Raw genomic sequence first — 25,199 nt, 5'->3', positions numbered from 1 at the left:
TGGGCCTCCCAGGGGGGAGAGGGGAGCAATGCCTGGAGAATCCATTTCCTGTCTTGTTGGTCCCTTGGTTCTTTAACTTCCTTTCTCTGAGGACTTACCTATATCTGAATTTACTAATGGTATTTTACTTCTAGCTCACTGAAAGATAACATTAAAAAGGTGACATAATGGAGAGAGAAATTTGCTTCCAACAATAGGTTTGATAAGGACTCTCATTTTCTTCATTTTTTACTCTCTCTAAACTATTCTTAAGTCAGTTTGTTAGAAACTAAGTGATATTAGACAAAAACTGCCCAGACGCCAACTGCAATCAGCCAACAATCAAGACGGACCAAAGCTACAGTGCCTCATGGCCCAGAGCTCTGAACCAAAAGGATTGGTGAGAAGTGGTTGAGTATTGGGGGAGGGTAGTAAGCTTGTTTTTGAAGGGGGTTTCTTAGCTTTTTTTTATCCCAAAGGACCCAGGTTTGGGGAGCTAACTCAGACCATGACCTGAGGGGTTGCTTTGCCTGCAAGGAAGTTGTGTGTGGGTATGGGTGTGTGTGTGTGTGTGTGTGTGTTTGGTTTTGCTTTGAATAGAAAGCCTTTGTTTTTTGTTTTTTTCCTCTCCCAAACCTTCCTTACCACTTTTTGGCCTTTCCCCATCCTCCATTCAAATGCTAGCACACTAGGGTGTGTCTGCACCCATACCATTTTTCCTTCCTAATCTTTAGGACACCCTGCCCTCTGGCCCTGGAAGACCCTACCCCTAGCCAGTACACACCAGGGTAGCATTATCTAGAGGCAACAAATAAAACTACAGGCAATTTAATAAATAAATAGAATACCGACACTATGAAATAAGCAGAATAAAACCAGTAAAGTGCTCAAGGGTTCTCCACTACATAAGGTACTATGCAGTTGGTATGAACAAGGGTTCCCTGAGGAGGGTTGGATGTCAAAAAAGGAGATGAAAAAACTTTGCAAAACCTGAACCCTAAAATCCTTTAGCTGGCCAAGATATGGTTCATTTGAAAATTTTAAAAGAATTACAATTGGCCATCAATAACAAGGAATCGAAGGATTGTACTTATCGGCTTTTATGGGCATATGACAAGTCAACCAAACCCACTAGCCCCGAAAATAGCCTGGTTGACTCTGAAAACCCTGACACACTGCCTTCACTGTCCCCTAGCAATGAGATTGTTCATTCTCTAAATCCAGGTCATTCTGGCTTGACTCCTTCAGCTCCTCCTCCTAAACACTTGATTAAATCTAACAAGAAAATTAAGCTACAAACAGCCGCATCATTTTAGTTATTATATTTCCCTCTTATGCTCAAATTTTTGTAATTCCTCTTTGTAAAGTGCAATACTTTATACACCCCTAGTAAGAGAAGCTTTAGAGGCATAAGTGATGTATGTGGAATGATTCATTGGGGAGACCTGATAATCTTCCAGAAAACCCAAATAAGGAGACTTTAACATGCTGGTCTCCCAAAGAATCAAAGTAGGGATTGTGTGAAGGGAATCCCCTGGGGTCTTACCTGTGTCCCCGAACTGCTAGCTTTTATGCTCCAAACATAGGTCACAGGAGAGTGACCTAGGCACAATGATCTGGAAAGGATCAAGTTAGGATCCAGGGTTGAAGGAGAAGATAAAAGAGGGGGTTCCAGGAACTGGTCTCTCTCTATTCCCTTGGACATGGTGCTGAAAGAATGGTGGCTGAGATAGATAACGATGTGAAGAAGTGCCCATGTGACAAGATTACAATAGGTTTAAATATCCCTCTATCTCTATACTCACTATTTCAAGTAAATATTAATAAACTCTATGGAAATTAGGGACCAGAGTTTTAATTTAGCCATAATAATCTCAACTCCTCTCTAACTCAACTTAGTATTGAGTGGGATGTACCTGTTTTTAATTAACGTGTGTGGAAGCTAGAAAGGCAGGAAAGGGCCAAGCTGTGAAAAGCTTTAAAAAAAATCAAACAAACAATATTTGATCATGGAGTTAAGAGGGAGCCACCAGAGTATACTAAATGGGGGTCGGGAAGAAGGTAACACAATCAGACCTGATATTTAAGATTGATTTCGCAGTTGAGTAAATACTGAAAACTCAGTTGAAACATGAGCCAGGGAGAATAACCAGGAAGGCTATTGCAAAAATTTAGTCTTAAAGTGATGATACCTTTCACAAAGGTAGTATTAGGGTCAGAGAAGGAAATAAATATAAAATGTTAAATAGGTAAAATTAGACAGGACTTGAAAAAAAAATTAGATGAAGGAAAAAAGAAGCAAGGACAATACCTAGTTTATAAGCCTGAGTGCTCCCTTTGGGCTACTAGGCAGAGGGGCAGGTCACATGAGAAAAGGCCTCAAATGTGTGGGGAAAGAGGGAAGGGAGCAGCCCCCTTTGGCACACTCCATCATTTGTGCCATAGGTCCACCAACACAGTACTAGAATATCCCTCTACCAGGCCAATCCCCTATTCCTACTGGCAAGTTTCTTACCCACTCTCTACCTTTAACCACCATTTTGTACAGATGTCTTCTCCTATTAAAATATAAGCTCATTAGAGTCAGGGACTATATTTTTTCCTTCTATTTGCAATCCCAGAATTTAATAGCTGCTTTCCTTGTTGCCTTGAAATTTTGTTTACCCTTATTAGAAAGGGGTGTCTTATTAGAAAGGTCACTAATCAAACAAAGAACAACTAATCGCAATATTATACAAACTATACGACAAAATCAGAAAAAAATAAGTTCTACCAAATTCCTTTTACAGCATATATACGGTACTGATTCCAAAGCCAGATAGGTCAAAAACAGAGAAAGAAAACTACAGACCAATCTCCTTAATGAATATAGATGCAAAAATCTTAAATAGGATACTAGCAAAAAAAAACTCCAGCAAGTAATCAAGAGGGTTATCCACTATGACCAGGTAGGATTCATACCAGTAATGCAAGAATGGTTCAATATTAAGAAAACCATCCACATAACTGACCACATTAAGAAGCAAACCAACAAAAATCATATGATTATCTCAATAGATGCAGAAAAAGTCTGACAAAATACAACCCCCATTCCTATTGAAAACACTAGAAAGTATAGGAATAGAAGGACCTTTCCTAAAAATAATAAACAGCATATATCTAAAACCATCATCAAACATCATCAGCAATGGGGATAAACTAGAAGCCTTCCCAATAAGATCAGGAGTGAAACAAGGATGCCCATTATCACCTCTATTATTTAACATTGTACTAGAAACACTAGCAGTAGCAATTAGAGAAGAAAAAGAAATTAAAGGTATTAAAATAGGCAAAGAGGAGACTAAGCTATCACTCTTTGCAGATGATATGATGATCTACTTAAAGAATCCTAGAGAATCAACCAAAAAGCTAGTCAAAATAATCAACAAACTTTAGCAAAGTTACAGGATACAAAATAAACCTACATAAGTCATCAGCATTTCTATATATCTCCAACACATCTCAGCAGCAAGAATTAGAAAGAGAAATTCCATTTAAAATCACCCTAGACAATATAAAATACTTGGGAATCTATCTGCCAAGACAAACACAGGAAACTATATGAACACAACTACAAAACACTCTCCACACTATTAAAACTAGATCTAAACAATTGCGAAAACATTGATTGCTCATGGGTAGGACGAGCTAACATACAAAAATGACAATCCTACCCTAATTAATTTACATATTTAGTGCCATACCCATTGAACTACCAAAAAACTTTTTTACTGAATTAGAAAAAACCATAACAAAGTTCATTTGGAAGGACAAAAGATCAAGGATATCCAGGGAAATCCTGAAAAAAAATGTGAAGGAAGGAGGTCTTTGAGTCCCAGATCTCAAACTTTACTATAAAGCAGTGGTCATCAAAATAATATGGTACTGGCTAAGAGACAGAAAGGAGGATCAGTGGAATAGACTTGGGGAAAGTGGCCTCAGCAAGACAGTCTATAATAAGCTGAAAGATCCCAGCTTTTGGGACCAAAATCCACTATTTGATTATTTAAAAAAAAAAAACTACTGGGAAAATTGAAAGACAGTATGGGAGAGATTAGGTTTCGATCAACATCTCACATCCCACACCAAGATAAACTCAGATTGGGTGAATGACTTGAATATAAAGAAGGAAACTATAAGTAAATTAGGTGAACACAGAGTAGTATACAGATCAGATCTTCGGGAAAGTAAAGACTTTAAGACCAAGCAAGACTTAGAAAAAAATCACAAAATGTAAAATCAATAATTTTGATTACATCAAATTAAAAAGGTTTTATACAAACAAAACCAATGCAACCAAAATTAGAAGGGAAGCAACAAATTGAGAAACAATCTTCATAACAAAAACCTCTCACAAAGGTCTAATTATTCAAATTTATAAGGAGCTAAACCAATTGTTCAAAACAATCAAGCCATTCTCCAACTGATAAATGGGCAAGGGACATGAACAGGCAATTTTCAGTTAATGAAATCAAAACTATTAATAAGCACATGAAAAAGTGTTCTAATCTCTTATAATCAGAGAAATGCAAATCAAAACAACTCTGAGGTATCACCTCACACTTAACAGATTGGCTAACACAACAGCAATGGAAAGTAATGAATGCTGGAGGGGATGTGGCAAAGTTGGGACATTAATGTACTGTTGGTGAAGTTGTGAATTGATCCTACCATTCTGGAGAGCAATTTGGAACTATACCCAAAGGGCACTAAAAGACTGTCTGGCCTTTGATCCAGCCATAGCACTGCTGGGTTTGTACCCCAAAGAGATAATAAGGAAAAAGACATGTACAAAAATATTCATAGCTGCGCTCTTTGTGGTGGCAAAAAAAAATGTAAAATGAGGGGATACTCTACAATTGGGGAATGGCTGAACAAATTGTGGCATATGCTGGTGATGGAATACTATTGTGCTCAAAGGAGTAATAAACTGGAGGTATTCCATGTGTAAAGGATAATTTTAGCATTGTAACCTAAACTATATTAATTATTTGTTCACCATGGATATCCCAAATATAAAAACAAACAAAAAAAATACCCTAGTCAGCTGGAAATTTATGGTGATTTAATTAATATAGTGGAAAGAAATTAAGAAGGAAGAAGGAAAGGGTGTAGGATTTCTTCCACCTGGCTTGTGCCAGGAAGAAGACCAGAGGCTCTAGAAAGGTAAGGTTTTGGAGAGTAAAGGAGGAAGTAATCAGCCTGAACTCCAAGATGGCTCAGCCAAGATTCCTGAATCTGAATCAGCTCAAGGGCAAACAAAACCCAGACAAATAGCTGCCACCATGCCAAGATGTCGAAAAGCTTAGCACGCTGCGAGGCAGAGTTGCCTCTCAAGGGAAAGAGGGCAAAGAGAGGAAGTGACATGCCTTATATAGACGGTTTTACATCATTTTCCTGCATCTCATTTGTACCAATGATAGCTTAGCTTGACTTAGGACAGCCCAGGGGTCTGTCAGCTGTTTCTGCACATGTCTGTTGAAGGCCATGATTAGGTTTACTGACATGCATGAGAGTAAAAATACTTATGATTCAAATTCTGATACTCTTGACTCTTAAGTATTCTTTCCACTGTATCAATTCTCTAAATTGATCACCACTACTCATCTCTTTCCATTCTCCACCCTATATTCAATTGGTTCCACACTATATCGTCTAAACTTGATGCCATTTCCCCATTAATAATAGTTTACTTTAAATAGGTTGTGGTATGATGGCCTGTGGACTGGGAGCTCTGAAAGTAACCTCCAACTGTGTCCCCCAGGGACTAATGATGGTTTGCAGGGCTTGGAGCACTGAGGTACCTTTTTCTGGGGCTCATGGCCTTTACTCTGGGCTTTGGCAAGGACTTTTGACCTCATGGTTGGCTTGTTTCAGCTAGGTGCACAGAGGACTGCCCTGTGCTAGGACTTGGGCCCTCACTGCAGGCTTGAGCAAGGGCTTGAAACATCGTGGGCTATGTATGTGGGTGCTATGTTGCGCTAATCTAATATATTATGTTACACTATGTCACTTTCTGTTAATGTGTTTTGGCCATTAGCTATATGTGCTGTTAATTGTCTTTATTTCTACCTCCCCATATGGCTGGGCCAGAAAAAAAACCATTATGAAAGTCCATAAACAACTTGGGCAAACCATTTTCCATGACAAAACCATAGGTCTTTATCAATGCTGGGTTTGTCACCAGATCCATCAAGGTCACATGTTGCCTAAAAGGCCTTTTGTCCCTTTTTTGCCTTTGTTAATTGTCACATAAATGATGATGGATGGACTCCTTCAAATGGATTACAACCTGTATACCCTTTGGAAAATGTAATGGTCTAAAAATTTAAATTGATTTTAAGGGGCCATAAGAAATGATTTTTAGATATCTAGTAGCACCACTATTTCTAACTGATCATTTGCCTACCTCTGAGTTGTTTGTAACAGGAGATAAAGGGTCCATTTAGTAGCTGAAGTGATGTGCTATTTATATTCCCCACCACCACATTTATAAAAATGAAATGGATGAGACATCTGAAGTGATTTGAACTATTATAGTCCTTGCCTCCACATTGCAATGGATGGGACATATAAAGACATGGCCTTTTACGTCTGCTACAGTCTCATGCCAGAGGAGGGATTTTTCCCAAGGGGTTTGGTTACCCCGTGGTGGGTTATAATCTCATTTGGGAGGTGGAAAGTTTTTCTTAGGCAGCATGGTACCGCTGAATGGCCCCTGAGAGGGAGCATTTCCCATGAAGTCCACTAGCTTTTGAATGGTTTTTTATATTTGTAATTCTTCAGCTTACTCTACCCTTCCACCAGAATGATCTAGATTCTTGGTGACATTTTAGACCCAAAAGGTTTTCATCAGCAATATAGAGGTTTGTGTTTTCTGTGCTCTTCTGCCACATTTTGAAATGATAGCAGTAATAGACTTTCTTAAAAATATCTCAGCCAAAACTGAAAGATTGCCTAAATCTGGAGAATTTGTGACAAGTATCTATGAGCCTCAGTGGCTATAAGAGACTCATGTGAATCCTAATGATAGCGGGTTTGTTTGCTATTGTCATTAAATGTGCTCTTGTGATTGTGGGGATTTTTGTACTTCTTGAATGTGCATTAGCTACTGTTTTGAAAAGCTGTTACTTGGTAAAAAATCATTTTCACTCACACTGTGAATCATGGCCAATTTAAGAAGGAATTGGATCTCATTTTTGGGTGAGAAACATTTGTATTTTACCTCTGTTGGGCAAACACAGTATGTCACTGATTGTGAACTACATTTTTAATTTTTAAATTTTTATTATTGTTTTTCTTTGTATGTTTAATGGTATATTTGAGTTTTCTTTTTCCCTTCTCATTGTTTTGTACTTGAAGCACATGTTACCCATATTAATGGCTTTTTGATTTTACACTAATATAAATTTAAAATATACATTTGCTCTAAAATCAGTACATACCCAAAAGCTTTAGACTATGGAAACCTGCCATTGATTTTTAAATATTATGGAACTTTGATTAATGATTGTGTCTGATTCCAAGAGAAGGGATTACAAAAGAACCATTATTCAGTACCAAGGAAGCATAAAACTAATCTGCACAGTGCCTACAAACACAAGGTCAAGGAGACCAACCAATTCCGATTGGATTGATGAGAATCTGCACCAAGACAGTGGACTTGTTTTGGGGTTTGAGGAAGCACTTGGAAGTTTGACGTCAGATTTCTCGATGCCATGTTCTAAAAAGTACCTAGAATATTCACTCCCCTATCCCTGAGAGCAAAGGTAAAATCAAATCAGGGAATGCTATTTCCCATCTGCTACAAAAATTTAGTCCCTTTTCTTTCTTTCATAAGGGTGGCAATTTTCTGTAGTCCTGGCTGCTGATTAGTTAAGTGTATATTGCTGCAATGTTCATACAAGCATGTGGGGCATAAATCACTTTATTGGGCTCTGATTCTAGGACTTGTTATAGGCCCATTCTTGCCTCCTCTGAATTTTTATATACTATTTAATTCTGATTTTTTTTTCTCTGTTTTTCATTTTTTTAGGTATTTTTTATTTCTTTTTAACAATTGATTCACATACCTCATAATTTAGCCATGTATCTCTGGGTGATCTGTGTGTTTGTCAACACCCTCCTCAGGCATGATTGTATAATTGTCATGCAATTCTAGTTTTATAAAAATTTTTCTTGTTTGAGAGTAATTTTACGATAAGAAAATTGCTACCTCTTCGAATCAAGGACATGAACTGCTTGGAGATGGTGCCATGAGGATGCCTGCAGAAACCACACACTACACCAAAAGATCCAGAATGAATTTTGGGATGTAGTGAAATTGAACTATGGGGTATTGGACACATTTATTTTGAATGTACACTCTTATGCCAAAGGGGACTGTCCCCTAATTGACTTTTTGTTATTGTGTCTACCAAATGTTGATTTTCCTCACTCTCTCCTTTTCTATTTCCCTCATCTCCTATTGTAGTTTCCTCTTAAAAAGTGCAATATTTTGTACACCTTTAGAAATCTCTCAGTGTGCCAATTTCAAAGAATTAGATTATTTAATTTCTAATTGATTTAAAATTTTCCTTTCCATGAACCCTTATTAATTATAATTTTTATAGCATTATGATCTGAGAAGGTTGTATTCATTATTTCTGCTTTTCTGCATTTGTTTGGTATCTTTTTATACCATTGTATCTGGTCAATCTTTGTGTATATACCATGTGCTACAAAAAAGAAGGTATATTCCTTTTTATGCCTATTCATTTTTCTTCAGACATCTATTAGCTCTCTTTTTCTGACATTTCATTCACTTCCTTACTTTGTTCTTATTTTTTGGTTCAGTTTGTCTAGTTTTGATAGGGGAAGGTCAAGGTCCCCCACTAGTATAGTTTTACTATCTATTTCCTCCTTAAGCTCCCTCAATTTCTTCTTTAAAAATCTGGAAACTGTACCATTTAGTGCATATATCGTGAGTACTGATATTTCTTCATTATTCATACTACCTTTTATCAAGATGTAGTTTCCTTCCTTATCTCTTTTAATCAAATATTTTTATTTTTATTTTGTCTGAGATCATTATTGCTCCTCCTACCTTCTTTGTCTTAGTTGCAGCCTAATAGATTCTGCTCCAGCCTCTTACCTTTAACCTATCTATGTCTACCTGCCTCATGTGTTTCTTACAGACAATATATGCTAGTATTCTGGAGTTTAATCCACTGTGCTAACCATTTGAGTTTTATGGGTGAGTTCATCCCATTCACATTCACAGTTATGATTACCATCTGTATATTCCCCTCCATTTTAACTTCCTTCTTTAATCCTGACCTTTCTACTTCTATTATTTCCCTTCCCTCCAACATTTTGCTTTAGTCAAGTCTCCCTCTCTTTCCCCTCGTTTGTATTACCCTACACACACACTTTCCTCTTACTATAGTATCTTATGGTTGCACACGCCCCCCCAGCCTCACCCTCTTCTTCCATTGTATTTCTCCCCTCCCCTTCCCTTATTTCCCTTTGACCTTTCTATAGGGTAAGATATAGTTCTATACCCCAAAGTGTCTGGCTGTGCTTCTCTCTCTGAGCCAGTGCCAGTGAGGGTATGGTTTAAGTATTATCCATCACTAATCTCTTCCTCCTTCCCCCGGGCTTCTTTAATGTGACATATTTTCCATTTTAACTACTATAACAATGATAACAGTTTTTAAGAGTTACAAATATCATCTTTCCATACAGGAATATAAGCCATTTGACCTAATTGAAGTTCTTAAATTTTTCCTCTTATTTACCTTTTCATGCTTCTCTTGGATTTTGTATTTGGGCTTCATATTTGCTATTCAAGTCTGGACTTTTCTTTAGGAATGCTTGGAAATTTTCTCTTTTATTAAATGACCATACTTTCCCCTGAAAGAATATAGTCAGTTTTGCTGGGTAGTTGATCCTTGGTTGTAGAACCAGTTCCATTGCATTTTGGGATATCATATTCCAAGCCTTCCAGGCTTTCAATGTTGAGGTTTCCAGGTCCTATGCGATCCTGATCTGGGGTTCCATGATATCTGAATTGTTTCTTTCTAGCTACTTGTAGTATTTTCTCCTTGGTCTGGGAGCTCTTGCATTTGACTATAATGTTCTTGGGAGCTATGAATTGACGATTTAATGCAGGAGGTGATCTGTGGATTCTTTCACTCTTTTTTACCCTCTTGTTCAAGGATATCAGGGCCACTTTCTTAGATGATTTCCTGTATTATCGTGTCTAAGTTTTTTTCTTTTTTGGTCATGGTCTTCGGGTACTCCAATAATTCTTAAATTTTCTCACCTAGATCTATTACCCAGAAAGTTTTTTTTTGATAAGATGTTTCAGATTTTCTTTCTTGTTTTTGTTTTATAAATTCTTGATGCATTGTGAAGTTATTAGCTTCTAATTGTTCAGTTCTTACTTTTAAAGACTAAATTTCATCATTATGGATCCTCCTTTTCCTTATGATCCATTTTTCTTTGTAAATCATTCTTTTCATCTTTTAATTTTTTTACCTTATTTTCAAGCTGGTAAAACCTGGCTTTTTAGATACTATTTTCTTGTTTTAGTTTTTATGCCTCTGTTTCCAGTTGATCTATTTTGCTTTTTAAGTACTTTTCCTGATTTTCTTCAACCTGTCTTATTTTTTTAATTCTTTTTTGAGCTTTTCCAGAGCCTGAATCCAGTGTTCTCAACCACCAATTATAGGCAGATGCCTTTATCATCCCCATTTTACAGATAAGGAAAGTGAGGCTCATACAAATTTACAGGCTTGTCCAGGTTTAAACAATTATTAAAAATCGAAGGTAGGACAAAAAGCCAGCTAATACTATGACAAACCCCAAGCCTTACCTACCTCCTTCTCTCCCTATTTAGGTGACTGCTAAACTGATGGAAAAAGTTATATAGAATTCCATAGAGGAGGCAGAGTCAAGATGGCAGCAGAGAAGCAGCAAAAGTTCAGACCTCTGAAAACCCTTCCTTACCAATTATGAACTAAACACTCCTAGGGGACTCAAAATCAAACCTAACAAGAAGACAGAGCCAAGGAACCCTGCTGCTGGACTCAATTCAAAAGGTACGTCCCCCAAAAGATGGAATGCAAGAACACTCAGGTTTAAGTGGAAAGAAAAAGGAAAAGTCCCAGGACCCTCCTCCCACCTAGAGTGCTAAGCCTCCAGTGGCAGTGGGAACCTCTGGGCAAGCAAAGGTGCTGCTCTGGAAGGAGTACCTTACAGGCAGGGCTGTGCCAGGCTCAAAGACTCGAACACAGACGGTGGGGAAGGAACTAGAAAGGGAGTGCAGAGCAGGCAACTTGGTCACAGCCGCGGAGACCTTCCATATTCCTCCAGTCTTCCAAGAGGTTTTGGCCTCAGGGCACATCCAGCCCACCCCAGCTGAATTTAATCCCATCAAAAGTCTTCAGAGGGGGACATCTGGGTGGCTCAGTGGATTGAGAGTCAAACCGAGAGACGGGAAATCCTAGGTTCAAATCTGGCTTCAGACACTTCCCAGCTGTGTGACCCTGGGCAAGTTACTTAAACCCCATTGCCTAGCCCTTAATGCTCTTCTGCCTTGGAGCCAATAAGGGTTTAAAATAAAAAAAGTCTTCAGAAGTCAGTGAAGCTCAACCTCCAACACCCCGCCCCCACAGACTGCACTGAGAGATCTCCTGACAAAACACCAAGAGGGGAGACTGACAGAAAACCTCTAAACCAAAAGAAAAAAATTAGAGGAACAAGAGCACAGACAACTGCAGGAAGCAAAGATGGGGTAAATGTGATCAAACAACAGAAAAAGAAAAAAGAAATTACAATCAAAAGCTTCTATACAGGCAATTAACAAAGAGCAAATGAAACAGAAGGAGGAGGGAACATCAAGCAATAAAACAGAAATCCCAGCAAATTGGATACAGGCTTTGGAAGAACTCAAAATGCAATTCAAAACAAAATTAAGAGAGGCTGAAGACAACTGAGAAAAGAACTTAAAAACTAAGATAAGTCATCTGGAAACAGAAAATAGTGTCCTGAAAACCAAAATCAACCAGCTTGAAAATGAGGCAAAGGAGATGAAAGATGAGGTAAAGAAGACGAAACATGAGGCAAAGGAGATGAAAGATGAGGCAAAAGAGATGAAAGATGAGGTAAAGAGAATGAAAGATGACCTCCATAGAAAATCAGACCAGAAGAAGAAGGATGACCAAAAAGCCAGGGATGAAATCCAGTCTTTAAGAACTTGAATGCAACAACTAGAATGAAGTGACCTAACAAGGCAGCAGGACACTATAAAACAAAACCAAAAGGATGAAAAAATTGAGGAAAATATGAAGCATCTCGTTCACAAAACAGAGGATTTAGAAAATCGTTCAAGGAGAGACAATTTAAGAATCATTGGTCTACCAGAAGACCATGACAAAAGAAAAAGCCTGGACATCATTCTACAGGAAGTTATCCAAGAAAACTGCCCCGATAGTCTAGAACAAGAGGGGAAAAGTGGAGATTGAAAGAATCCACACATCACCTCCTGTACTTAATCCCCAACTGACAATACCCAGAAATGTTATAGCCAAATACAAGAACTATCAGACTAAGAAAAAATATTACAAGCTGCCAAGAAGAAGTCATTCAGATACCACGGAACCACAATGAGGATAACACAGGATCTGGCTGCATCTACACTAAAGACCGAAAGGCAAGGAATATGATGTTCCAGGAAGCAAGGGAACTAGGTCTATAACCAAGAATCACCTACCCAGAAAAACTCACTATATTCTTACAGGGGAAAGTATAGTCATTCAATAAAATAGAATAATTACAAGCATTTGGAAAGAAAAGACGAGACCTGAACAGAAAATTATGATGCCCAAGCACAGAAATCAAGAGAATCATCAAAAGGTTTTTGAAACGAAGGAAAAAAGAAAAAAACAAACGAAAAAACTTTTTTTTAAGAGACCCAATAAGTTAAAATGATATGTGTCCCTATAAGAAAAGATGTCATTGGTAACACTTAAAAATTGTTATTATTACCTAGGAAGCTAGAAGAAGAATTACACTTAGAGGAAACAGTGACAAACTGTATAGGATGAAATGACAAGACATGAATAGGTATATAGATACATGTATGCATAAATACATATACATGTGTATATATGTACATATATATACAACTAGAGCTAAGAAAAGAAATTAATACTAAAAGAAATGGGAAAAAAACAAAAGGGGGTAAATTTATATGTCACAAAGAAGCTCATGGTGGGAGGGGGGAGAACATCAATACACTGGAAGGGTAAAGAGGTTGGAGATGGGAAATACTCAACTCTTATGCACCTTGAAATTGACCCAAAGAGGGAAGTACAATCCAATGCTTTGGGGCAGAGAATAGATTTTCGCCCTATAGGGAAGTAGAAGGGTAACAAATGGACTGGTGAGAAGAGAAGCAGTACAAGGGAGGGAGAAGTTAGGGGGTGAGGGGGTTAAAAAGACTGCAAAGAAAATAAGGGCAGGAATAAGAAGGGAGTGGGTTAGAAAGGGAAGTAAAATAAGAGTGGGAACTAGGGAGACTGATTAAAAACAAACATTGGTATAGAAGGAAATAGTGAAAGAAAAAAAGGCAGGACTAGGAGTAGAAATCAAAAAGCTGGGAAATACACAGCTGGTAATCATAACTCTGAATATGAATGGAATGAACTCACCCATAAAACCCAAGCAAATAGCAGAGTGGATTAGAATCCCAAACCCTACCATATGCTGTATACAAAAAACACACATGACGAAGGTAGATACAGCATAGGGTGAAATTAAGAGGATAGAGCCAAATCTATTGGCAGGAGTCCAAATCTTGATATCTGACAAAGTCAAAGTAAAAATAAATCTAATTAAAAGAGATAGGGAAGGTAATTACATCCTGATAAAAGACAGTATAGACAATGAGGAAATATCAGTACTCAACAAGTATGCACCAAATGGCATAGCATCCAAATTTCTAAAGGAGAAACTAGTGGAGCACAAGGATGAAATACATAGAAAAACTAGTGGGAGACCTGAACCTTCCTCTATCTGAACTAGATAAATCAAACAAAAAATAAATAAGAGGTAAGAGAAGTGAATGAAATCTTAGAAAAATTAGAGTTAGTAGATATGTGGAGAAAAATAAATGAGGACAAAAAGGAATACACCTTCTTTTCAGCAGCACATGGTACATTTGCAAAAATTGACCATGTATTAGGGCATAAAAACATTACAAACAAGTGCAAAAGAGCAGAAATACTGAATGCAACCTTCTCAAATGACAATGCAATGAAAATAATAATTAGTAAGGGTACATGGAGAGGGAAATCAAAAATTAATTGGAAATTAAACAATACAATTCTCCAAAACCGGTTAGTTAAAGAACAAATCATTCAAGAAAATGACAAGGATAAGACATCCTGTCAAAACCTATAGAATACAGCCAAAGCAGTACTCAGGGGGAAATTTATATCCTTGAGTTCATATATTATCAAACTAGAGAGGGCAGAGGTCAATGAATTGGGAATTAAAAATTAAAAAATTAAAAAGTGAACAAATTAAAAATCTTCAGATGAAGACTAAATTCGAGGTCCTAAAAATCAAAGGAGAAATTAATAAAATTGAATATCAAAGAACTATTGATTCAATAAATAACACTAGAAACTGGTACTTATAAAAAAAAACAAATAAAATAGACAAAGTACTGGTCAATCTAATTTTTAAAAAAAAAAGGAAAGAAAAAACCAAAATGATAGTATCCAAGATGAAAAGAGAGACCTCACCTCTAATGAAGAGGAAATTAAGGCAATCATTAAAAATTACTATGCCCAACTATATGGCAACAAATAAGGCAATCTAGGTGATATGGATGAATATTTATAAAAATATAAATTGCCTAGACTAACAGAGGAAGAAATAGATTACCTAAAAAACCCCATATCAGAAAAAGAAATTGAACAAGCCATCAAAGAACTCCCTAAGAAAAAATCCTCAGGTCCAGATGGATTCACAAATGAATTCTATCAAACATTTAAAGAACAACTAACCCCAATATTATGCAAATTATTTGAAATTTTATGACACAAATATGGTACTGATTCCAAAGCCAGGCAAATCAAAAACAGAGAAAGAAAACTATAGAGCAATCTCCTTAATGAATATAGATGCAAAAATCTTAAATAGGATACTAGCAAAAAGACTCCAGCAACTGATCAGAAGGGTTATTCACTATGACCAGGTAAGATTCATACCAGGAATGCGAGGATGATTCAATATTAGAGAAACCATCCACATAATTGACCATATTAACAAGCAAACTGACAAAAACCACATGATTATCTCACTAGATACAGAAAAAGCCTTTGACAAAATACAATACCCATTCCTATTGAAAACACTAGAAAGTATAGGAATAGAAGGGCCTTTCCTAAAAATAATAGACCGTGTATATCTAAAACCATCAGCAAACATCATCTGTAATGGGGATAAACTAGAAGCCTTCCCAGTAATATCTGGAGTAAAACAAGGATACCCATTATCACTTAATAGAGGTGATAATATTTAACATTGTACTAGAAACACTAGCAGTAGCAATTGGAGGGGGAAAAAAGAAATTGAAGATATTAAAATAGACAATGAGGAGACCAAGCTGTCTACTTAAAGAATCCAAGAGAATCAACCAAAAATCTAGTCAAAATAATCAACAACTTTAGCAAAGTTGTGGGATACAAAATAAATCCACTAAGTCATCAGCATTTCTATATATCTCAAACACATCTCAGCAGCAAGAATTAGAAAGAGAAATTCCATTTTAAAATCACCCTAGACAATATAAAATACTTAGGAATCTATCTGCCAAGACAAACACAGAAACTATATGAACGCAACTACAAAATACTCTCCACACAATTAAAACTAGATCTAAACAATTGGAAAAGATTGATTGTTCATGGGTAGGACAAGCTAACATAATAAAAATGACAATCCTACCCTAATTAATTTACTTATTTAGTGCCATACCCATTGAACTACCAAAAAACTTTTTTACTGAATCAGAAAAAACCATAACAAAGTTCATTTGGAAGAACAAAAGATCAAGGATATCCAGGGAAATTATGAAAAAAAAATGTGGACTGCCTTGCAGTCCCAGATCTCAAAGCAGTGGTCATCAAAAGAATCTGGTATTGGCTAAGAAACTGAAAGGAGGATCAGTGGAATAGACTTGGGGTAAAAGACCTCAACATGACAGTCTTGTCCCATCTAAGCCCAAAGATCCCAACTTTTGGGACCAAAACACACTATTTGATAATTAAAAAAAAAAACTGCTGGGAAAATGGGAAGACAGTATGGGAGAGATTAGGTCAGGATCAACATCTCATACCCTACACCAAGATAAACTCAGAATGGGTGAATGACCTGAATATAAAGAAGGCAACTATAAGCAAAATAGGTGAACACGGAATAGTATATATGTCAGATCTATGGGAAAGGAAAGACTTTAAAACCAAGCAAGTGCTAGAAAAAAATTACAAAATGTAAAATCAGTAATTTTGATTACATCAAATTAAAAAGCTTTTGTACAAATAAAACTAATGCATCCAAAATTAGAAGGGAAGCAACAAATTGGGGAACAATCTTCATAACAAAAACCTCTGACAAAGATCTAATTACTCAAATTTATAAAGAACTAAATCAATTGTACAAAAGAATCAAGCCATTCTCCAATTGATAAGTGGGAAAGGGACATGAATCATTTCCTTTCTCAAGTGCTCAACTGTTCTTTTATCAGTTGTTTATTCAGTTAAAGAAATCAAAACTATTAATAAGCACATGAAAAAGTGTTCTAAATCTGTTATAATCAGAGAGATGCAAATCAAAACAACTCTTAAGTATCACACCTCATACCGAGCAGATTAGCTAACATGACAGCAAAGGAAAGTCAAGAATACTGCAGGGGATGTGGCAAAGTCGGGATATTAATGCATTGTTGGTGGAGTTGTGAATTGATCCAACTATTCTGGAGGACAATTTGGAATTATGCCCAAAGGGCACTAAAAGACTGTCTGATCTTTGATCCAGCCATAGCACTGCTGGATGTGTACCCCAAAGAGATAATAAGGAAAAAGACATGTACAAAAATATTCATAGCTGTGCTCTTTGTGGTGGCAAAAAAAAAATTTGAAAATGCGGGGTTGCCCTTTAATTGGGGAATGGCTGAACAAATTGTGGTATGTGTTGGCGATGGAATACTATTTTGCTCAAAGGAATAATAAAGTGGAGGAATTCCATGGGAACTGGAATGACCTCCAGGAATTGATGCAGAGTGAAAGGAGCTCCAGGAGAACATTGTACACAGAGACTCATACACTATGGTACAATTGAATTTAATGGACTTCTCCATTAGTGGCAATGCAGTGATCCTGAACAACTTGGAGGAATCTATGAGAAAAACCATTATCCACATTCAGAGGAAAAACTGTGGGAGTAGAAACACAGAAGAAAAACAACTGCTTGAATACATGGGTCGAGGGGAAATGGCTGGGGAGGTAGACCCTAAATGAACATCCTAATGCAAACACCAACAACATGGTGATAGGTTCTGATCAAGGTCACAAGAAAAACCCAATGAACTGCGCAGCTGTGGAAATAGTGGGTGTAGGGTAGGGAGGGAAATAATGTGATTATTGTAACCAAGGCATAATGTTCTAAATTGACTAAATAAATTAATTCAAACAAAGAGGAAAAAATAAAGTTAATTCCTTTGGAAAAAAGAAAAGAAAAAGTTATAAAAACTTGCCGACTAGGACTTCTAGAAAGGTATATAAAACTAATTTCAATTAGGCCTTAAGAACTGTGGGGAAATTCTTTTAATCTCTCTCTTTTACAATTAGCTCTTCTAATAGCTGTTCAAATATTCTCTTCTCAAGTCACACAGTTTTATTACTTATTTCCTTTTAACAGCAGACCTCATCACCTAATTTTTTTGGAAAATAAAGCAATTTCCTATTAACTCCCAATTTTCCCTAAGTCTATACTACAAAATCATGGTACATTGTTCTCCATTCAATTCTTTAAGGAGGTGTCATCCCTCCTCTCATGCTCTTTGACTCATTTCCTTTCTCAAGTGCTCAACTGTTCTTTTATCAGTTGTTTATTCCTGAAGCCTACAAATATGCCCAGTTTTTCCCACACTTTAAAAAAAATAATAATTAATCCTGCTATCCTCTCAATATTGTAATCCTATCTCTTCTCCCTTTCACAGCCTCCTAATTCCTTGACTCAAATTCTTCACCTCTCACTACTCAAAACCTTGTAATCTGGTTTAGAGCCCAATCATCTCAAATAAAACTATTTTTTTCCCCAAAGGCACCAAGAATCTCTTACCTGCTACATAAGATAGCCTTCCCCCATTCCTCAGCAGCAGATGCAATTAGGTTAATGCAGTGGATGAAGCACTGGGTTTGGAAGCAGGAAGCTGAATTCAAATCCAACCTTAAACAGCTGTGTAATCCTGTGCAAATTCACTTTACTTCTCTCAGTTTCCTTCCTTGCAAAAGAGGGATAACAACAAACCTCACAGGGCTGTTCTGAGTATCAAATGAAATAATATTTTTAAAGCACTTAGTACAGTGCCTAGCATTGAAAAGTGCTTACTTTTCAGTTTCTCCTCTTACTTGTCTAGATAATCCTTCTCCATCTCCATTCATTCAATCAAGAAGCATTTATAAGAAACACCTATATTTAAAATATAACCTGATAGTTTTTTCTAATTTGTCAAAGGATAATTATAGAAGATCAAAAACCTATATACATGCAATATTCTGTTCTACCTAATCTTTCTCCTGGGAAGGAGAAATATAATATATGTAAAATAAATACATTAAATATAATAAATATAAAGTTTCTCCTCTCACCTGTCTAGCTAATCCTATTCCATCTCCATTCATTCAATCAAGAAGTTGTTACAAGAAGCACCTATGTTTAAAAAAACAAGCATTTTCCTCACTCCTATGTCTAATTAGTTATGGAGGCAGAACTTGACACCACCAGTCTTTCTACACTAACAGCTACCATTTTAATTGAAGCCTTCAACAATTATTTGAGCTCCTAATCAAGGTCCCTGTGTCCAGAAATACCCTCTCTAACAGACCCTTAGGATCACAAATTCTAAGCTATAAAGAATCATAGCAGCAAACCCCTCAATTTACAGATATGTTAATAAAGCTCAGAAAAGTTAAGTGGATTGCACATGGTAACACAGCTAGTGAGTGTCTTAGGGAAGAGCATTATGAATTTGTCTTCTTAATTCTAAATCTAATGCCCTTCTGAGTATTCCCATTCAGATGCCAAAAATAATTAAGATCATTCTTAAGATTAATTAATAATTAAGAACATTCAGGCTTCAACTTACATTTACAATTTCATTTGATATTCTTCCCTTTCACAGAATCTAAACCCAAACAAAAACTAGACTTCTTAATTCTGGTCCTTTCTTAATACATTTTGCCACCACCATCCCTCCCCACCCCATTTCTGGAATGTACTGTCTCCTCATCCCATCTTTCAGAATATCTGATCATCTTTAAGGCTCAACTAAGGTTCAACCTCCTCCCTAGCTTTCCCATATATCCCCAGACAGTGCTATCTCTCTCAATTTAGATTATATGTATTACTCTTATTAATATACATGAAGGAGCTGGATCTCTAATGTGCTTTCTAGTTTTAAATATAATCCTACATATCACCACGGCAGGGAGCAGTAACATTATGTTTTGTGTGTGCTTGATTCTCTAGCATCCAGTACAATATTCTGCACATGGTAAAACCTTAATAAACAATTTCTAAATTCAGTTGATACATTAGGACTAGAAATTAACCAGATATATAGTCTCAAAAGGCAGGTCACATTCCTTCCCAGGAGAAAGATTAGATAGAAAAGAATATTGCATGTATACAGGTTTTTTATCTTCTATAATTATACTTTGTCAAATTAGAAGAACTATCAGGTTATAACATTTTAAAATAGCCTTAAAGATGGCTTAATTCAGAATCTTCATTTTATAGGAGGACCTGAAGCTTAGCAACTCAAGACTTGAACACTTCAGAAGTAGACCTCATATTTACCACCAAACTGTTCCCTTCTCTGGACTTCACTATTTCTCTTGAGTGATTATGGTCCTTCATGTCACCCAGGTTTTTCAAAGGAAGAGCCATCTATCCTCAACTCTTCATTCTCTTCTACCATTTCTCATAACCATCTCTTTCTCCCTGTTAATATTCATCACCCTAAGTACAGGCACTTATCAAAGATTTCCTAGATTATTGCAATATCCTTAGATATTGTAGAGCTTGTCCCTCTAGCTCCAAAAATAGTTCTTTCCACTGTAACAATTCTCTAAATCAATCACACTTACTCATTTCTTTCCCAGCTTGACCCTATAAACCTAATGCCTTCATATAGCAACTAAATTAATATTCTTAAGAACATGTGTGAACGTGTCATTACTCAAAGTTTTTCTGTGACTCACTATTAATACTCAGAAAAATAAATTCTTCAACTCAGATTTTAAGGCTTTTCACAAACTGGATCCCACTTATTTTTCCAGAACTGTTCCTTATTCTTCTTCAATCACTATATATTCCAGCAAAAATGGCATACCAAACCTATCTCTAAGCTTTTGCTTTTTCAGATTGTCCTCTATCTCTAAAATGTACTTCTGCTTCATAGAATCCTACCTTAGTTCATTCAAGGCTCAGTTCATCAAATTTCATGAAATTCAGTCCAAGTGGTAGTCTTGCTGCACCTCACTTACAACACTACATTTCTCATATATACCTGCTTTTGCACAAGTCCTCTCTCCCAAAAACTAGATTGCATTTCCTCTCATCTTCATCTCTCAAAATCCCTAGTTCAAAAACTTAGGTTGTGTTCACTCCCACATTAAGTCCTTTTCTGATCCTGATAGGTATTACCTACAACTCCCAAATTATCTTGTATATATTTTATATACACTTATATGCTTAGCATCTAATATATAGTAGGTTTAATGCTTGATAAGTAGTATCACAGAATTTAGAGTTGGAAGAGACAATTACAAAGACTGGTTGACATAACCTAGCTGTTTAGTTATATCCAACTTTTTGTTACTCTCTGGACTACACTGTCCATGAGGTTTTTTTTGGGAAAAGATACTGGAATGGTTTGTCATTTCAGTTTCCAAGGAATTAAGGCAGAGAGGTTAAATGACTTGCCCAGTGTCATACAATAAGTGTCTGAGGCTGAAATTACTCAGGTCTGTTGTGACTCTAGGCCCAACACTCTATCCATTAACCTATCCAGCTCACTCCTCTCTTAAGGACAGAAGATGCTTTGTCTTTGTCTTTGTATCAGTGCCTTACTAGTGTGGCACACAGGTACTTAATTGTTTGCTGAATTTAATTAACTGTTACAACAGTAGTAAGTACCAAAGTCATGATTTAAACCCAGGTCCTCTGACTTCAGCAGGACAGCTGGATAGTTGAGCTGAACAAAATATGATGGTGATGGAATACTATTGTGCTATGGAATGATCTGGAGGATCTCTATATGAATTGGGAGAAACTCAATGAACTGATGCAAAGTGAAATGAGCAGAACCAGGAGAACAGTGAACAAAGAAAGTAAAACATTGTGGGACAATCTAATGTAATGGACTTTGCATTGCAACAATAGAGTAGCAATGCAACAAGCCAGGACATTCCTGAAGGATTAATGTGAAAGAATGCTATCCAAATTGAGAGAAAGAACTATGGAAGTAAAAATGCAAAAGAAAAACATATGACATCACTTATCACATGTATGTGATTTGGGGTTTGGGCTTTAAAGGATTGTTCAATAGCAAAAATAAATAATATGGAAATAGGTATCAAATGGTAACATTTGTACAACCCAGTGGAATCACTTGTCAGCTCTGGGAAGAAGGAAGGAAGAGGAGAGGGAAAGAAAATGAATCATGTAAACATGAAAAATATTTCAAAATAAATAAATGTTAATTTAAAAATTAAAATAAAAAAAATTTTAGATAAAGTTTTATGAATCCTTAAAGCAAACATGTCAAACACAGCTCTCCTCAGTGCATCCTGAACCAGGGTAATTGGGTAATATTTAACAAAACAGATAAAAATTCAATAAAACTAGAAGATTCTTAAGTACAATTTAGTGACCCACATTTCTTTTTGAGTTTGCCACCACTGCTTTAAAGGATTATAGGCCTAGACCTGAAAAAGGATCTGGGAGGTAATCTATTTTGTTTTATTTAATTTTTTAATTTTTAAATATTTTTCCATGGTTACATGATTAATGTTGTCTCCCTGCTCCCAGAGCTGGCAAGCAATTGCACTGGGTTTTGCATGTGTTATCATTTGATATTTATTTACATACTATTCATTTTTGTAATAGAGTAATCTTTTAAAACTCCAAATCATATACTCATATAAACAAGTGATAAATCATATGCTATTCTTCTGCAATTCTACTCCATTGGGGGTAATCTAGACTAACATCCCCTTCCTACATTTTAAAGATGAGAAAACTAAAACCCAGAAAATTTAAGTGACTTGCCTAAGATCACATAGGTAGCAAATGGCAGAGAAAAGCTATGAAGTCTGGGCCTATAACTCCAAGTTCATCATGCTTTGTACTACACCATGCTGCCTATACTTTATTTATTTCAACAATTTAAAATAATTTTGACATGTGTCTTTTTCCCCCAACCAGAATGTAGAAATGCATATAACAGATCTAAGTAGGCTGTCTATATTTCCAGTTAAGAAATAAAAATATATAAGGAAATATGATTTAAAAAAGGTGAATGGGTCAAGTATTAGCAGGAAAAAATAACCAATAATTAGCTCAAACACTGAAATGATATCCATAACATTTTTAAAACCCCAAAGGATCCCTCTGGCAGACTAGATAGATCATCTGTGAAGTATCTATAGAAATGATTAATCAAGAATCACACAAGGTGAGAAGATACAAATGAATTGCGATTTACACTGATGGAATTAATAGGAATACTGACGATGTATGAATATTAAAATAAACTCATCCAACAAGAGAACTTCTGTATGACAGAAGGATACAAGTATTGGGATATCTACAGTCCAACTTGAATGATCTCTCTCCTATCTCCAACAAGTCCCAGCTAAAATCCTACTTTCTGAAAAAAGTCTTTCAAACACCAATGATTATTTCTAATTTAACCTGTATCCATTTGGGGGCAGGAGGATACAATAATATACAGATACGATTGGGTTTGTGAGCTCCTCAAGATGGGACTTGGGGCCTGTCTTTTGTCTTTCTTTGTATCCTCAGCACTTAGCACAATGCTTGGCACAGAAGAGGCATTTAATAAGTGTTTATTGACAGACTGACAATCAACTTTATTAAGAGCTCAACCAAAATGTCACAGCAGTCACACAGTCTACCATGAATTATCCCCTTGGTTCTGTTGATTCAACAAAAGAATAGAGTGTAAAAAGTTAGCAGATTTCTAAGACTACACAAAATATATCAACTTATTTTATTTGGTGTATTCAACAACTTTCAGGCCCCAAGTTCATCTTAAGTGATGAATTCTGTCAAAGGATTGGGGTGAGGATGGGGGTCTAAATCAGTAATTTCACTTTAGCAATGCATCGGTAATATATAAGCTTAAAGGAATAACCTCGGGATATTGGGTCAAGTGCCTTGCCCCAGGTCATACAATATGTGTCAGAGGAATAACTTAAACCCCCATCAGACTGATTTTTGCATCTATTAAGATCCGTTTACATGGCATAAAAAATAAAAGCATTAAACGTCTTACTTAGACAGGTTTTCAAAAATTGGAAGATTACACAAGAGGCAATGGCATAATGCACATGTCTGTATAACAATGCACATGTCTGAGTTCTTGGGTTTAAATAAAGTTTCCCCATTTCCTAATATCCAAGTTCAAGCAAAAAGGCCTGAATCGGAAGGGACTGCGACCACAACTAAAAAATCCCCACCACCTTCGCACCTCTTTAAGAGGGGCACATTCTGGTGAAACCGTGAAACTTAGCTCGATTCCCCCTCCCCCAAATCCAAGCCGAAAAAGCCAATTCAAGCCGAAGTCTTGAAGCATTGGTTCTACGGAGTTACGAAGGCAGAGGTAGTAAAGAGAGAATGGCCTTCCTTCCTCTTCCTCCTCATTCTCCTATTCCTCGCCCTCGTCCTCCCTGGGGGCGACTGCACCCTCACCACGCTGGAGGGCACAGCTGAGGGCACTGATCCCTTAAAGGCCTGTGCAACGAGGCCGGCCCAGATCTGAGCCAGAGGGAGCTCTGCGGAAAGAGGCTCCGGGACCGCCGGGACAACCAGGCCCCAAAGCGGCGGATACTAGGCCAGGAAAGGCGATGGGTGGGGGTGGGGAGGAGAGCGAGCCCTCGGCCGCGACTGGCAGATCGGGGGTCTTGGGGCGGGGCGAGGAGGCGCTCCTTACCCTGCATGCTGCTGACGGCCGTGTGGCCTGGCCCGGGGGGCCCTACGGCGCTAGGAGAGCCGCTCCCGCTACCGCCGCTCGGGCTTGGAGCCGCCATTGTAGTCCGTGAGTAGTAGAGCGGCGCCGCGGCGGCTGCAATGCAGCTAGCTCGGCCTCTCTCCTCCAGCGAGGGGCGCGGCTAGTGCCCGCCTCCGGCCCGTCCCCCTAGCCCGCCCTCCCCGTCTGCTCCCCAGCGCTTAGTCCTACCCACACACGCCCACCTCCAGAGTTCCAGATACCAATCAGTTTTATCCTCCTTCTGGGCTCTCTCCACCCTGCAGACTTGCCCAAACCTAGACTCTTGGTTGTCCAGGAGCCCTTCAACCGAGTAAAGAGTAACACGCCCACTCTCACATTTAACCCACATCTCCAGTAGTTTCATTGATTGTCAACAAACATTCATTGTTATTAGTAATGTACTTTTAATGAAATTCAGTTCAGCAAACATATTAAGCACCTCCTATGTGGGAGGCTATAGGAATATAGAGACTAAATGAGTCCCTTTCTTCCAAGAATATGTTTTAATTGATAAAAGTAATACTACTTAAAATAAGTGACTCCACCCCTCCTGGGAAGAGGAAAACTATGGGTATGGAATGTTATATATCAATGTTGGGGAACCTTT

The 25,199-nt window shown here is 37.2% G+C and overlaps 1 protein-coding gene across 2 annotated transcripts in view; it reads right to left on the bottom strand.

The window, feature by feature from the left end:
* Positions 1-24,875, bottom strand: part of MAP2K4 (mitogen-activated protein kinase kinase 4) — a 232,055-nt gene extending 207,180 nt beyond the window's left edge. The window contains exon 1 of one of the 2 annotated variants that reach the window (XM_001367861.3): positions 24,536-24,875. In XM_001367861.3, the coding sequence (XP_001367898.1) occupies positions 24,536-24,632 (97 nt within the window). In that variant the 5' untranslated portion in view covers positions 24,633-24,875. The remainder of the gene's footprint in view (positions 1-24,535) is intronic. The other variant, XM_007483371.3, reaches the window with a different exon arrangement.
* Between the last annotated feature and the right edge of the window lie 324 nt (positions 24,876-25,199).

The sequence above is a fragment of the Monodelphis domestica genome, chromosome 2, assembly GCF_027887165.1.
Source record: "Monodelphis domestica isolate mMonDom1 chromosome 2, mMonDom1.pri, whole genome shotgun sequence".
Taxonomy (NCBI): domain Eukaryota; kingdom Metazoa; phylum Chordata; class Mammalia; order Didelphimorphia; family Didelphidae; genus Monodelphis; species Monodelphis domestica.
This window is presented reverse-complemented; position numbering and strand designations above follow the sequence as displayed.